Consider the following 16,545-nt stretch of genomic DNA (forward strand, 5'->3'; position numbering starts at 1 on the left):
CGTTTTTGAAATCTTCCTTCCGAAAATGGAATTTGGAGCCGATGATGAGATCTCAAAGATGTCGCTTGCTCAGCATGCCATCGTAACGAGGCCAGACTCTGAGGGTTCCACCATGTCAGGTCCCCAAAGAAAGCGCACATGGGAAAATGGTGAAGAGGCAGAGAAGGCATTTAATCAACACAGCTATGCTGGGAAGCAAACTGCATCAAGCGTTTGCAGTCCACCTTCTGGGAACTGACTCAAGCTTTAGGCTTAAACAGGGGAAAGAGTGGGACTGAGAGTAAGGCATGAGTAAGTAAGCAGTCTCGGTCTACCTGGTCTGGGTGGTTATTGTATCTGTTCTGGCTCTGCTACGTAGCTCAAGTCCTTGAATGAGGGGGCAGGTGGGGTCCCTAAGAAGATTGCTTCTGTGGGGAATCGACACTCGAAGTGGGCATTCTGCCAGCGAGGATTTTCTGCTGCTGGTACCCAGGCGGTCATGGGTTTAAAACAATAAACAGCTACTCCCTGCTACCTTGCGTTTTGTTTCATTTTGGCTTTTTGGGGGTCGGAGGGGGATGTTTACAGGAAGATGTTTTTATCTACATACTTTGAGTCTTGAAGAGGAGTGAGATAAGTCACTGGATTTTTGCACAGACCTTCTTTGAATGACTAACACGCCTCTTGGGCAGTTAAGCAGAGCCGGAACCTAAGTTTGAGACACAGTCTCGCTATGAAAGAGACCAGCCTGCTTCTGCCTCCTGAGTGTTGGGATTAAAGGGGGAGGGGGCCACCAGGACACCCGGCTCTGACCCTAAGTTAAAGAGGAAGAGGTGGCCATGAAGGCCTTTCTCCTGCTTTAGTTACCTCATGGGCCCAGTGAGGAGCCACACTTTTTATTAACAGCAGTTTCCAAGTGCCTCTTGTATCGTCTCAGAGTAACAAGGATTTTTCTCATATTTCTCTGAGGCTTACTGTTGGTTTTGTTTAAGCAGTCAATTGTCTTCAAAGGGACTTCAGTGGCAGAAGTCTCGGTGTTTGCCCATGTTCCTGTCCGTGTCTGTCACTCTCTTGTGTCACTCCACATTTGCACCTAGCACCATCTTTCTTGTTTATGAAGGATTTCCATGAACAGTGTGTGTCATGAGGAGCTGCTAGTGATAAGTTCTGTTAGTCTTTGTATGTTTCTAGATATATATATATAGATATATATAGATATAGATAGATAGATGATAGATGATTGATAGATAGGTGATTGATAGATAGATAGATAGATAGGTGATTGATGGGTGATAGATAGATAGATAGATAGATAGATAGATAGATAGATAGATAAAATAAAATAAGCCTCTTTATCTTGCTGTTGCTTTAAAGATATTGTCCCTGGTTATAGAGTGCTAAGTTAATACTTAGTGTAAGTTTTACTTTCAGAACTTTATAGATGTTACTCCAATGGCTGGGAATCAAACCAGGGTCTAGTGCGTGCTAAGCACTGCACTGTCTTCCTGCTTATATCGCTTCAGGAAGAGCTCTGCTGCCCCCTCATCTTCACCCTACCCCCATGTATGCGTTCAGATTTTTCTGCTAACCACTGACTATATGCAGCCTGGCAGGTGCTTCTTGGTGAACTTTCATTGAACTCTTTTCTTTTTATTTCTTTTTCTCCCGCCACCCCCAACTCCTCTCCCCCAACCCCTTTGGCCTTTGAGAACTCAAGTCACACATATAGAAGACACTTGACATCGCCCTGTAGCTCCCTGGCGTTCTGGTCATTTTATCATTTTTCTCCCTGCTGTTTCATTGTAGATACTGTTTGTCACTGTTCTCAAGTCCACTGCTGTTTTCTTCTGTGATGTGTAATCATCTCCGACAATGCGGTTTTCACTGCAGGAATTTTGATTTGTGTCTTTAAAAACATATTCCTTGCAGCTATTTAATTTTTTGAATGTATGGAATGCAGTTATAACAACAGTCTCATAATGTCTTTCTCTGCTAATTCTAGTGTGTCACTTTCAATTTGGTTCCAGCTGATTTTTTTCCCTCCTTTTTATGTTCCTATTTTCAGACTTTTTTACATGCCTGGTGATTTTTTTTTTTTTAAGATTTTTTTTTTATGTGTATGGTGTTCTGCCTTCATGTGTGTCTGTGTACCACATGTGCTCAGAAAGGCCAGAAGATGGCATGGAATGTGCTAGAACTGGAGTTGCAGACAATTGTAAGCCACCATGTAGGTGGTGGGACTTAAACCCAGGTCCCCTGGAAGAGCAGCTGGTGCTCTTAACCTCTGAGCCATCTCTCTTGGTGATTTTTTTTTTTAAATTAGGTATCAGATACCCTGAACAAGGTGTTATTGTGAACTGCAGTTTTGCGTTCCTGTAAATATTCTGAAGATTTGTGTAGCCCAGTGAGTGGCTACACACTTTGAACACAGCCCTTCTGAGGATGTCACCAGGCCCTGCGATAGGCACCAGACATGGCTTCCTCTGATCTACTTGGTGGGGCAATCACTCCTGTGTCCCAACTAGTTTCTCCACACACTGGCTGCTCAAGATTCAGGTTGAGACTTGAGAAAGGCCTTCATAGATGTTAAAGTTTTCTGTCTGGGCCTCCTCTCTGGATCTCTCTCTTGCTGACTCCAATTGTTTCACTTCCTCCAGGCTCTCAGCTCCATCTTCCCTGCCTAGGGGTGCACAAAGTTCCCCTGACTCTCAAGGCATCTTGAGGACATGGGCACATGCCATTTGTCTGATGTCTCTCTGGGACCACCATTGCCTAGAAACTGCTATTTTAATTTGCTGTTTTCTGTGTATTTTTTTCCCCCTGTCATTTGGATGAGATGATGATCTGGTTTCTGTTTCTCCAACTTGAGCAGAAGCTAAACGCGCTGGATTTTGGGTTTCTCAGGACACTAGCCGGAGCCCTTCCCTCTGAATGCTGACTTGGTCTCTCATCAGCCATCCTTTCAGTGGTGATGTCGTGCAGTTCGTTGTATGAGTCTGTATTGGCTCTTTGAATGGCTGTGTAATTTCTGCACTCCACGCCCTTTCCTAACTATGGTTTGGGAAGCCATTGCATATAACCTTCTTAGTATCAGCAGCTGGTTTGGTAGTCCCCTTTACCGGCCTCACTTCCACTCCTTCAAGTTACTCCATGGCCGACCAGAAGTAGTAGCCTGGCACAGTACAATGATGTACTTGGAGTGCTGGTGTTGGGATAGCCACATGACTTTAGTGACAGTGAAGTGTTACACTTAAAGATTAGATTGTTACCAAGTGCTTACACTAACTTAAAAATTAAGCTTTATCACGAGTGTATATTACCTAGGATGCAGCATAATGTGGATAAGTGACACTGCTATACCATGAATTTTTTTTTTAAGATTTATTATTTATTTATTATCATGTATACGGTACTCTGCCTGCATGTACACCTGCGTGCCAGAAGAGGGCATTAGGTCACATTATAGATGGTTGTGAGCCACCATGTGGTTGCTGGGAATTGAACTCAGGACCTCTGGAGGAGCAGTCAGTGCCCTTAACCTCTGAGCCATCTCTCCAGCCCCAATATATACCATGAATCTTATCATTGGTCCTGCTGTGGTTTTTCAACTTGAAGTGCTAGGGATGATGAAGGAGGCTCCCTCCCATCTGGGGAAACTGTTGTAACACGTATTCCGACAAACTGTGCTCGCCCATTCTCTTCTTACTGGCCTGCCCTTTGCCTTCCTGAATTTGTAATTGTACACAAGAGACCTAGTGTCACCCATCAGCTGACTCGAGCACGGGAAGCAAGATTGGACAGTACAGAGTGGAAGGTCGGAGACTCAGACTTGCAGCAGTAGCCGGAGTCCCACAGCACTGGCATTGGGGGGACATGGTTCCAATTCTAGGTACCAGCAAATGCTAAAGCCCGTACTCCCATGGGCTGCTGCCTCTAAATGCAGACTGGTTGGGGGGAGGGGGAGAATCCTCCTCCTCACTAGGTTCACACCAGTCCTCTGCTAGAGTCTTGTGTGAGTATCTGAATAAGTATATGTCCAAGTCTTATTTTTGAGAGTTATGAACAATCTTGAATTAAATAAGCACACAGTGGTCCTGAGCTAGAGAACCCAACTGCTCCCCTCATGCTAGCTTCCCCTCTGCCATCCCAGCATAGTAAACAGGCAGACTTCCGGCCCCTCCTTGGGCTTCAGGGCTCTGGGGCTGAATAAGGGAAAGTGAGGATGTGACTAAGGTTAGGAAGCCTGGGGGTGGGGGTGGGGGTAAGGATTCTGCTCCCGGTAGTAAAAGAACCCTTTTGGAACGCCCATCCTGTAGTGTATCAAACTAGATATGGGTCTTAAAGCCCCATTGGCTCAGCCTCCGTTAGAATAGCAGTGAGCCCAGGCAAAGCCAAGACATCGCTTAATGAGCACCTTGGTGAACTCATTGGTCACGTTACCCACTTAATCCTCCATCGTTTGACTAACACCTCTGGATGCCAGCCCTGGCTGGATCTTGATGGTTGAAGCAGAGGTCGCTGTGCCGTCAGTGGTCCTACCTCTCATGAACAATGCCTTTCTCACTTCCAGACTAGTCTGTTCTGGGACTCGGTGTCTTTACTGCAGTGACCTGAGGCCTTATGCTGCAGAGCCACCTTCGGGTAAACCTGTCCTGTGTTTTTAGCTCATGGCTTCCATTCCTTAACCCTCGACGGCCTGATGTCCCTTTTTCCCTTTTGTTGCCCCACAGTCTTGCATTAACTGAGTCCTTTGCCTACCGTCCTTGTTCCTTTTGCCCACATTTGGTGCCTCGTGACTTCAGGAGGTAGAAGTTGGAGCCAGGGTTCCATGTCGCTCCCTGATTTTGAACTGAGAAAGCCTCAGGTCAGAGCTCAAGACTGCTTCCTGATCCTGGCCTGAGGCTGGCTTCCGCTTAGTTTTCTCTTGTGTCTTAGGGTTAAGGAGTGGGACTCTTTCCTGTGGCTGATGCACCCAGAACCATTATGTCTCACAGTGGAGCTGGCCAAGCAGATACCCCAAGAGTCTGCTTGGGACTGGGGAAGAAGAAGAAATCTCAGTTAGTTCTGGCTGGGCAGGCATGATTTCCCTCATGAGGCTATAGGGGAGTAAGAGTGGAGGCCAAGACTAATATGCAAGCTCCCAGATGGTGTTGGCACGTGGGGAAGGGAAGCGGGAAAGGTGAGGTACTGTCTAGTAGTCTGTACTCACCCCGCTGGATACTAGGTCTCCAGCACTCACCTTATGACCCCAGGCTTGTACCTTTGGCTGATAGCTCTGCACTTCTCTAACCCTGTGCACCCCCACCCCACCCCACCCCACCCCGCTGCAAACACCTCTTACACTCTGCACTCTGTTTCTGTAGGTTGAACACACAGGTGAGACGCTGTGGCTGTTTCTTTGTGTGTCTGGCAGATCCTAAGTGTTGTCGTTACAAGTCTGTGAGGCTGGGAAGATGCCTCAGTGGCTAAAGCACCTGCTGGGCAAGTCTGAGGATTGACTTGTGGTCCCCAGCGGCCACATAAAGGCCAGGCGGTCGTACCCACCTATAGTTGCAGCACTTAGGAGGTGGGGACAGGGCATCCTTGGAGCACGCTGGCTAGGCTAGCTGAGTCAGAGAACTCTGGGTTCAAATGAGAGTCTCTGCTTCCATATATAAGCAATCAAAGATATCTGGCATCCACCTCTGGGTGCCGCACAAACATGTGCATGTGCATGCGCATGCGCACACACGCCACAGGTGCTCACATGCACATACGCCACAGGCACACATATACTCAGGCCAGAAAGGAAGCTGTGTTGTCATGAAAGTGTTAGTTAGACTGACAGCCATATCATTTCATAATGCATATACTTATCATCTGTCTGTATTTATATAGAGAGGGAGTTCTATCGATGCATCACATCATAGTCCTTAACTATATGTAACTCTGATGTGTCAGTTACGCCTCAGTAAACCTGGGGGTGGAGAAAGAAAAGTTGAGGAACAAATGGAAGCCAAAGGTGAGCATAAGGCAGGAAGGTGGCAGAGCCCTCCCTCTGGGCAGCCTGAGGCCACAGCTGGGCACCTTTGAAGGGGCTCTCCTTGCCCTGCCCTGCCCTGTGGGCAGCTCTTCCCTCTACTTACCTTTCTACTGAGGGAGGAGCCATTGGGGGCGGGGGCAGGGGGTGGGCGGGAAGCAGCAGAGCCAAGATGCTGGGCCTCCCAATCACCATGTGAAGGCCTGGCAATCCACTGTGTCACGGATGGGCACGGGGCTTTGATGAAGGTGTCTGGAAGACTGGCCACCCTGCATTTCCCTGAGGGCTCCTGGAGGAGGGGAGTGCGCTTGTCTGTAATGTTAGGGTTCACAGAGGAACACGGAACCTTTATTTTGCTCTTCTGTCTTCTGCCCTTCCTTTCTACATGGTTAAAGTGTGTGGGCTTCTTTATTTCATAGCATTTTGATGATGATTATTATTATTATTGAAATTGTGGGTATGTATCCAAGGAGGCCAGAGGTATGGGACCCACCTGGATAGCTGGAACTGGAATTAACAGTAGTTGTGAGCCACCAGATATGAGTCCTGGGACCTGAACTCCAGTTTATAACCACGGAGCCATCTCTCCAGCCCTTGATGTGTGGGCTTCTATGTTGCCAAGTTTTCTTTGGATCCCTTGGTCCTGCTCTTTCTTCCTCTGATGACAGAAGGGCTGTGATCCTCAGGGAGCTGTATTGGCTTCAAGGTCTATAGCCAATCAGGACCCCATAGGAGGCCAGAACTGCCCTCTGTACCCCTGAGTTCCCACTTTTCCAGTTGAGTCAGCACAGGCTTCCAGGGACACTGGGCTTAGATAGAGGAAGTGGGGCTCTGGAAGGGCATAAGGCGGGAACGCTCAGTAAGGAGGCCAGAAGGTCAGTGTGGTCAGGCTCCTGGCTGGTACAGAACAGCTATGCCAGCCTTTCCCATGCCTTGCTGTCCGCAGCCTCCCTTTCCCTCCTGCCCTCCATCCCTCTTGTTCCGTCTTCGCTGGTCTGAGTGAGGCGCAGGCAGCTGAGCATCGCAGGCAGAGGGAATTAGCACACTTAATTAAAGTGTCCAACGAAGAGCTTTGCGTATTTCTTAATTACCGCCCGAGTCTGTTGGGGGGAAGGTTTGGAATGGGATTTTTTTTTTCACCTGTTTCCTCATTTAGTCTACAGTGAGCCAGCCAGGCCCTGAGGGCTCAGGTGGGAGCTGTCAAGGCTGCTTTGAGAGCAGGGTGGCAGTGTCATGTGTGGAGGGGGAACTGGCCCCAGGCATATTTGCGGCTCACAGTCAGAGAGGGCTGGGTTTTCTGTTTCTTTAATACAGAGCAAAAGGAAACAAGACTCAGATAAAAGTAGCTGGTATCGTCCTCTGCTCCTCTCTTTCTCTTGGGGCCTGGGTGTCATACACGCCACAGCCAGGCCAGTCACAGGGGACCTGGTGTGCAGAGGTTGCAGGGGGTGGTGGAGGCATCTTTTGAGGGTACTACAGTGACACAGGGATTCAGGATGCTTTATCTTCCTTTCAGTTTCAGGCCCAGGGTTCAGCCTCTTTGCAGGTCCTTGCCAGCATCCCCATGGCATTTTTCGCCTATGTCCTAAAACCTGAGTGGTTGGGACAGCTGAGTGGGCTGGTCCCATTCTAGGAGTAGGTGGCTTGAGCTGGGAGGGAGCTTTTTCAGAGCCACGTATCTGCTTTGATGAGGGTTGTAGACAGGGTACAGAGACCTAGTGTCTGGCCCAGGACTTAGTGAGAGGCAGGCGATCCACCTTGGCTGGCACTATGGGTTCTATGCTTCCGGCAACCCAGGATGTGAGCTCGGTCTGGACCCTCAGGAGGACCAGGCAGAATTGCATCTCTGTCCAGGAGTGCTGCAGAGCACTTAGGGACAGTAATGCGAGCTTGAGCTGAGAGCAGGTTGCAGGCCAAGACTCTCCGTAGGTGGTACAGCATTTGCCAGGCCTTGGCAGAGCCTCCACCAAGTCTGCGGTTGGTTTCTTGTGCTCCGTCTCATTCCCTGGCCCTAACAGCTGTCTCTCCACCCACATTCACTCTCACTGTGGAGATGAGGAGGAGGAGGAGGAGGAGGAGGAGGAAATGTGTCCTTCCCAAAGGGAGGCAGTAGCAGAGGCTGAGTCTGGAGACTTATCACCTCATCTATTCAGCTTTCATCCTGTGACCCGGGCCCCAGGTCATACCCAGAGCCCTCCTGGGGACTGACTTTCAAGCATGGCACCCATGGGAGCAGTGTGGGCAAGTGACCTTCTGTGAAGGATAACCCTGTCACCCAGCCCTCAGATCTTCATCTTCACCACTCCCCACCAAACCAGGTGCCACCTCCCTTCCTCCTCCAAGAGGATGAATGCTAGGATTCCCCCAGCAGGACGTCATTGTAGCCACCTCCCAAAACTCCGTGTTTCAAATATGCATGGCAGGGTCTAGCTGTGCTGTGGCCAGGGCTGCCATGACCATCTGCTTTCTCACTGTGAACCTGGTGCCCAAAATGAACCTGGCAGAGTTGGCACCCACTAGAGGCTCAGTGAATACTGTCTTCTCCATCTACTTAAAAACCACCAGAATGTACACAAATCAGTGTAACCGGAACTTGTGCTGAGATGGGTCCCAAAGCCTGTTGGAGGCCAGTTGAGTGCCTGGACCCCGAGGAAGCAGACAGGCAGGCACTGGTAGCAGGCTGTCAAGGGCCAGCCGTTCCGTCTATCCAGCAGCTAGTGGTATTGCCATGGTGTGTGGGACCGAGCAGCTCACAGCTTATGTGTATACATGAGCCTTGTCCAGCAGCTCAGGAGAGAGATCGAAGAAGATAAGTGTTTCATGGAAAATAGGCATAGATCCTTCGCTCCTGAGATGGAATGACTGCTTTAATATTTACTCTCCGGAAACAGTGTGCCCTGGTCTGATCATTGTCACACTTGAATGGTGCTTCCGAATCCAACCTCATCACCTGATGTCTCCTTGTTTGCCTGGATTCAAGGATTGGCTCCATCGCTGCTGGTCCCAAAGCCAGGTGACCCCGAGGCATTCTAGGCTCTCACTTGACTCTGACCTGATGTGGGGTCCTGTCACCTCCTCTGTTCTTTCACCCCCACTGCCCCTGCATCCTTCCAAATGGTCCAGCTCTCACCAGACTTGAGTCCCAACTGCTGGGTGGCCTATGTAAGCCAGTCTCCCAGAGCAGAGTTCTTTTTTAAAACCTCAGAACCGTCTCTGAGCATCTCAGGCCCTGGATCAAACCACCCGACACTCAGCTGCCCATGGCAAAGGAGGATGTTTGTCTGGTTCATAACTGGACCCGGGACACAGTGGGGTGCACATGTGTTGATTCTGAGCATGCAGTGTCGAAAGTGCTGGAGTCTTTGGAATGACAAGGTTCGCCCACTCACAGGTCACCTGGGATGGAGGATGTCTCGGTGTCTTGGCACAAGAGTATACCCGAGTTGATCTCATCCAGGTGGCCTGGCACTGGCCCTCGTGAAACCGACAGCCCAGTTCTAGGGTGTGCAAGCAGAAGCACACTCTAGGCAGGCGAGCTGCCCTTCCTCCCCAGGCCTTTGCGGGAGACACAGCACCATTTCTGTGCTCCAGGTGGGACCCTCCAGACACAGCCCCTGATTGAGTGCCAGGCTTGTGTTGTGAGAGCAGATGGAGTGGGGACCATCTCATGTGATAGGAATGTTAAACTACCATCACTGGACACATTTATACCCCCTCTGCATGGCAGCCTAGCCTTCCCATCTGCCCCCTGTAGCTCTCCACATCTGGGCCCCCAAAGGTGAGTTTTCATTTAAATCAATCCTGCAGCCTCATGGAGCTCCCAACATTCCCTCATGGGAACAATGTTTTCTGTTCATTTCCCTCTCCACAAACTGTGTCTGGCCCCATAATTCAGTGTTAAGATTGACAGGCCTCCACATAAGTCCCCGTGGTACCCTGGCCCACTACCCTCCTACCGCTGCATTTGCTCACACTGCAAATGTGAGCATCTTAAAGGATGCTCTCAAATTAAACATCTTAAAGGAGCAGCTGAGGCAAAGGTACTGGCAGCCATCTGTGCTCCCATCCGAGCGCCACTGTTTGCTCGCTTTGAGATCTCCAGTGCCTTAATGCACAGGAGTGAGGATTCCTCCCCAGAGCCCAAGGAAAAGGCCAAGTCCCCCCCCCCACCCCCCGGCTGGCTTAAATAGAGGCTCCTGGGCAGTGACCAGGAGTGAATTTCATCACCTTCTTTTGGTTGAAAGAAGAAAAAAACGCACCATCCTGTTTAATCGTGTGGGACCCAGGAAATGGCAAGAGTGTGGCCCAGCACTGAGCAAAGAATAAGAAGAACTTGGTTCCTAGTAAAACCCTGCCCTGCTTTGTTGCCGCGCATCTGTGAGCCATTGTTGGCTCAAGGGTGACCTTGAGGATGGAGCAGGGTGGGAGGCGGCCTCTCCGAGCGTTCCTGCAGGGATTAAAGGCTGAGGTTCAGGAGCATTTCCTGCGCAGTCTCCTGCTGCCTGTCCTGGTGCATGCTGAGCACTGCCACCTGCCCCACCCCCTACCCCGCTATGACCTATAACACTGCCTAACCAGGTCTATTTCCTGGTCCCAGCATCGTCTACCCAGGGCTGTTGTAGAGGGCAAAAAAGGGACAGGGAAGGACCTTCTGCCCTTCAGGCTTAGATGGACTTGCCAGAGAGCACCCCCGAGCATGAGCCACCCAGTTCTTTCATGCGACGCCATGGTGGAGGCCAGTGTGGGTGGACAGCCAGGATGCCTTGCACTCTGCTCAGGCCTCCTGGAGGTTCCAGGAGACAGCTGTAAAGGACCTTTCCTTGCAGTTTCTGGTATCTGGTAGCATTGTCATGTTTGGTGTCCAAAGCAAGGGAGTCCAGTCCCCTATAGACTGTTAAGCCCAGGAGACTTCAAAAGCCAGGGTCATGGCAGAGACCCTGCAATTCCATATTTGGCCAAGGTGGGGCAGAGACAAACAAATTGGTCAGAAATGAACAGCGGAGACAAGTTCTCAGGATAGCATGCCAACCTGGGGAGGGATGAGGGGTACCAAGCCTGTCGGGAACTGTCTTCACGTGGAGAAGCTGGAAAATGTTTGCGGGAACTCCCCAAGACATCTATACTTCTGACCAACTACTTCTAAATCCAGGGGGTCCTCAGTGCCCCTCGGGTTCAACAACAGACACTCAGAAAAGCACTCTCCCTATGATTGCGGTAGCCAGACTGACTGAGGGGGCAGTGGAGACACAGCTCCCTGGGCAGGGCACCCGCATTAAAAGCTGGGTGTGGTGGTGCCCCATGTCTGTAACCACAGCTGGGGGTGGGAGACAGGGGCGGCAGGCAGATCTCTGGAGCTAGCCAGCCTCACTCGTCAGCGAGCTCTATGCTCTCTCAGTGTCCTGATGCAGCCATGGCTGTGCTCCTCCCCACAGAATCACAGCCTGGCCACTCTCAAGACACACCTGTGTTTTCACAACCCCGGAGGCTCCGTAGAGCTTGCCTGTGGATTTTATCATCCAGACAGAGCTGGTGGAGTATTGTCCATCCAGTGAAGTTCAGTCTCCAGCCTTCTCCCTTCCCTGAAGGTTGGACTGGCTCTGGGGCCCATATGACAGTCCCATCCCGAGGCCACCTAGGGAGCCACCCCATCATTAATATAGGTTCGAGTGTAGTGACTAGGGCTTAGGAAAAACAAGGATACTTGTGTTACCCCCAAAACTCCAATCGAAGCACATAGTGTCCCCATCCCCTAAAAACAAGGAGGAGTCAGTTTCTTCTTTATACAACCTTAGTGCTGGTGGCTTTGTTTTTCTCCTGTCACATTGCCATTCTTGAAGTGCCTCAAGCTATCTTAAGTGACCTGAAACCTCCTGCTCTTCAGCCATATTCCTTCACTTTATTACTTCTTGTAACAACCTCTGACATCTTTGATTTGTCATAGTGAGGAACAAAGGTCCAGAGGAGTGCTGACCACCTCAAGATGACACGGCTAAAAGTGTCCCAAGTAGGATTTGACCTCGGCTGGGTCAGACTTAGGGTCTTTTGGCTGCAGCCCAAACTACTCTATCAGAGGCTGCTGGTCAGGTGACAGCCTCTCTCTGACCAGCGTCAGCTGTCAGGAACGATATAGCATTTGTCTGTTACATGCTGTGCACAGTAGATTCAGACCCAGGAAAGAGCCTTTGAGTCTGTGGGCCCCGTTGGGTTTCCCTGCCCTGCCCAGGCAGTATCTTGGCTATTCTACTAGTCTCAGCCTGGGGATGGCCTGCTGGACATGGGAGAGGGCAAACTGGGGAGAGCTGGTGGCATTAGGGGCCTTTGCTTTCCCTGTCAGGGATACATGTCTCCTGCAGCTCTCTTAACCTCTCTGAACTGTGGTAGAGCCCCGATGGGACAAGAGTAACGAAGTTTGGTTTTTTGTTTTTAATGTAGTGACCTAACAAATGTCCCTTTATTAGTCTTCTTCCCCTCCCAGATGGCTAGAAGCACAGCAGTTGGCATCCCTGTCACTACCATATCCTAGGGGACCTACACAGGGTTGTGTCAGAAGTCAACACCCGCAGTTTGGGAAATTAGCAGCATTTATGGGTCTCCCGGGAGACTCTTGGCTTCTCAGCCATACTAGCAGTTTTCAGTTGGGGGTATTTCTGCCCCGTTTAGGGAGTTTACTGATGTCTAGTTAAGCCTGCAGTTGTTACAGTACTTGGGAGTCCTAGACCCCTGGGATCTAGGGATGCTAAAGGCCCAGTGTTGAGCTGGAAGTCAGGCACACCCCGTGGGGAATAGACTTGCCTTTGAGAGACACTGAGAAAGACTGCTGCCTTCCCCCACCCCTTTTCTCTCTGAATATTTAAGCTGAAAAAAATGGGAGAGGGCAGGCCTCCTTTCCCATGGCAGCTGGCATCCGACAGGTGTGCCGCTAGACAGGTGTAGACGCTCAGCGCCTTGACTTGGGGTCTTTTTTCCTGGGGTCGGCTTACCCCTTTTCTGTGGTTCTTGTACAACAGTCTTTCTTCCCAGTTTAGAGGACCTTGACAGTCGGGCTCATCTTCTAGCTGAACCCCTCTCTCCTTTTTGCCTTGCAGTTGGGAAGACGTCCCTGATCACGAGGTTCATGTACGACAGCTTTGACAATACGTACCAGGTGAGATCCCTGCTACCCACACTCCACCCTCCCCCTTCTCCCCCTCCCCCTCCTCTTCCTCCTCCTCCCCAGCCTCTGGTCTCTGGTCTCTGCCTTCGACACCTCTCTGGAGGCCACTGCCAGCCAGCCTCAGGATTGCTGAGATCAGAGTGGGGCAACTCCAGGTTTCTGAGGCTTCTTACTGCTTTGAAGGGATGTCTTCCCTGAGTACTAGGCCTAGGCAGGACATGATCTCAGAATCTCGATGTTGAAAAGGAAACTTTTTTTTTAGAGGGAGAAATCCTAAAACTTGCTCTTCGCAGGCAGGTTGGAACTGGTACAATGTTTGCTTGTGTTGGGACAGACAGAAGGTGGAAGATGAAATCCAAGAGCATTTGCGGGGGGCGGGGTGCACCTCAGGAGTGGTCGTGTTGGCTGGACTTCATATACACATAACCTAGATCTTCCCCCCCCCCCTCCACCATGCATATACACACTCAAATTCCCTGGACTCCACACCCACTCAGCCCCCATCACCACCACTGAAGCACACCCTGCCACAGAGAGACGTGAGTGGTGATGTTACCTTGCCCTGTGTGGTCAGGAGACTGGACGTAATGGCCTCAGACACAGGCCTATAGGTGACCCCAAACCAAATTCATGGAGGGCAGAGACATGTGTTTGGTATCAGTGGTGGTGGAGTGGGTGAGGTTATACAAATAAAATTTTCTCACAACTAAAGCGTTTTGCCAAAGCTGTAACACTTATTCATATTCAGATATATATATATATATATATATATACATGTTTTTTTAAGGTACTGGTTTTTCCTTAGGATATGGGTAGTTAGTTCTCCAATTCCTTTCTCTAGGCTGTGGGCCCTGTGGAATACTGATTCCCAGACTCAGAAAGGGGAGTGTGTGGTTTCAAGGAGAGCTGGGCTGTTTAGACCGGGGACTGCTCAGGGATCTTTCCTCAGCCTGGGGCTTCAGTCTGCTGAAAGCAGATCCAGCAAGGGTTTTGAACTCGGAATCCCTTCGTCATCACATTCTCAAGGACAAGTATTTATAGATCCACTGGGGCAGCTGTTCCAAGATGTTGCTCCCCACCGCTGGGTGTGGAACAGCTCACCACACTTGTGATTCTGTTTGCTTGTTAGGGCCCTGGACCACTCATCCTTTTGTTCCCCTCACTGTGCAGTGGGTGGGCTGAAATCCTGTATCATATGGACTCTAGATGGATTGATTGTGGGAAAGGACAGGGGACTCTGGGTACACATGACACCGTGCAGGGCTTTGGGACATTGATGGTGGCCATGCTGTTGTGTCCTCCCCAAGCCAGGCCTTTGCATCACTTTGGTCTCACTGTGAAGCAGAGGTGACAGCTCTAACAGACTCCCTCCTAAAGTTTCACTTTGTCCTCTGTGCACGCGTGGGAATGTGTGCACCTCTGCACATGCACAAGTGTTATTGCTATTATTTGACTTTTTTCCCTTTAGGTTTGTTTGTTTGTTTGTTTTTTGAGACAGACTCATGTGGCTCCAGCTGCCCTTCAATCTGCTGAGTAGCTAAGGCTGACCTTGACCTCCCAGATCATTCTGCTTACTCCACTCCTGGCTCCTACTTGATTTTGTTTGTTTATTTTTTTTTAGTCATCTTCTTCCTGTTTTCTGTTGACATCACATTGAAAACCCTCAATGAGATATTCAGCAGCAGTCCATAAGTCATCCTTGAAATTTTGCCTCCCCGCCCCCACCCCAGCCCCTCACCTAATTGCCCACTCCTGGTCACTCAAGTCAGCCTTTGTTTGTTGCTCCCTGTGTGGTGGCACTGGCGCCGCCTGAGGCTCAGTCCTGTCCTTGCCCCTGCTCTGCTCTTCTCTGCTCTGAAAATTCTTCCAAGTGCCCAAAGCTTGAAGCAAATGTTTACCCTGAAGACAGAGGCCCTGCCACTTGCATTAGCTCTCCATGACCATGAATGACCTGGTGCATACTGTCCTTAAGGCTGCTAGTTGGGCCCCTCAAATCTGTGGCTACTCCTCTGCCTGCTGGTTTTTACCTGTGTTTTGGGATGCACCAAGCCCAGGATCTTCCTGGAGCCATCACTGTATAAGACCTGGCCACAGATGGTATTGCACATGCTCACTGGCACAGTCGTGGCTGCTTGACACTGCTCGCCCCATGCATGGCAGAATTGCCTGACAGTGGCTGTTTATAGCCTCAGGTGGAAGTCCTTTCCATAAGCCCTTTAAGAACAGTAATTAGGCCGAGAGGCTGGGCTCCACTTCTCACACACACACACAGACACACACACACACAGACACACACACACAGACACACACACACACAGACACACACACACACAGACACACACACACTTTAATGACTCCTCTGGAGATGGAGGAAGACAGGCTTAGTTATTTTGTTTTTCTTAGCACAGCAGCAGAGTTGTATGGGAAGCGGGAAAAGTCCCCAGGGGCTCTAGGGAATGAAATTTACTTCCTCCCAGGTTGTCCCCCTGCACAGTGGCCATGCCTGTCACACTTCCACCAATACCCTGCCATTTCCAGCAGCCAGTACAGCATGGCGGAGTCAGGATCACTCAGTTGGCTCCCATGACAGTGCTCCCTCTCTTCTACCATATGTCTCCAGGCCCCGTCCTCTCCTCCCATTCAGTCATTCTGACAACAGGTAGTTGTGTGGTGTGGGACTTGGTCTGCTGAAAAGCAGAAGAAGAAAGCAGTCTGGCCAAAGAGCCTGGCCTGCCCTCCATGGGGCACAGAGGGCAGAGGACCACCCTCACTGACAGCCAGTCCCATTTTGGTCTGGAGCTGAGCATGCAGAAGAGCCTGAAAGACCACAATGCCGCCCTGGGTGAGGGAGGTTGGGGGTCCTCTTCTGGACCTCTCAGAAGGTTCTATCTGTGGGTGCTGATGAGCTGCCATTTTGCTAGCCCTGGGGCCCTTTGAAGAGCCCATCTTCTCCCTCTATCTATGTGGAAGTTTTACACACACACACACACACACACACACACACACACACACGCACACACGCACGTACGCACGCACGCACACCTTATGCTCTGCTAACACGTGTACTCTGCAGTTTCTCTCCACCCTGCCTAATCACCCCCACACACATCAACTCACCTGTACAATGGAAAGCCAAGTCACAGCCAGAGGGGAATTAATTGTGTCTGTGATGGAAAAACCCCAACAAAGAGGTTCCCTTCAAATTCTACATAGAAAAAAAAATGTGGACATACCTTGAAATAAGAGTCGACTCCCTTACCCTCTCCAGCACACACCCAGGAAAGCCCTGTAGGCCTTAGGAGGGTCAGCTGTTTGAAGGAGCCCGGATAATAGGAGGTGTGGTCCTCCAGACTGCTGGCTGAGATTGGAAAATCGATGTGGAGCCTCTCTCAGG

At 50.3% G+C, this 16,545-nt stretch overlaps 1 protein-coding gene across 1 annotated transcript in view; it reads left to right on the top strand.

Moving 5' to 3' along the window:
- Nucleotides 1-16,545, top strand: part of Rab6b (RAB6B, member RAS oncogene family) — a 58,777-nt gene that overhangs the window by 14,923 nt on the left and 27,309 nt on the right. The window contains exon 2 of the mRNA XM_051140751.1: nt 13,084-13,142. Within this exon, the coding sequence (XP_050996708.1) occupies nt 13,084-13,142 (59 nt within the window). The remainder of the gene's footprint in view (nt 1-13,083; nt 13,143-16,545) is intronic.

The sequence above is a fragment of the Acomys russatus genome, chromosome 32 (genome assembly GCF_903995435.1).
Source record: "Acomys russatus chromosome 32, mAcoRus1.1, whole genome shotgun sequence".
Classification (NCBI taxonomy): Eukaryota; Metazoa; Chordata; class Mammalia; order Rodentia; family Muridae; genus Acomys; species Acomys russatus.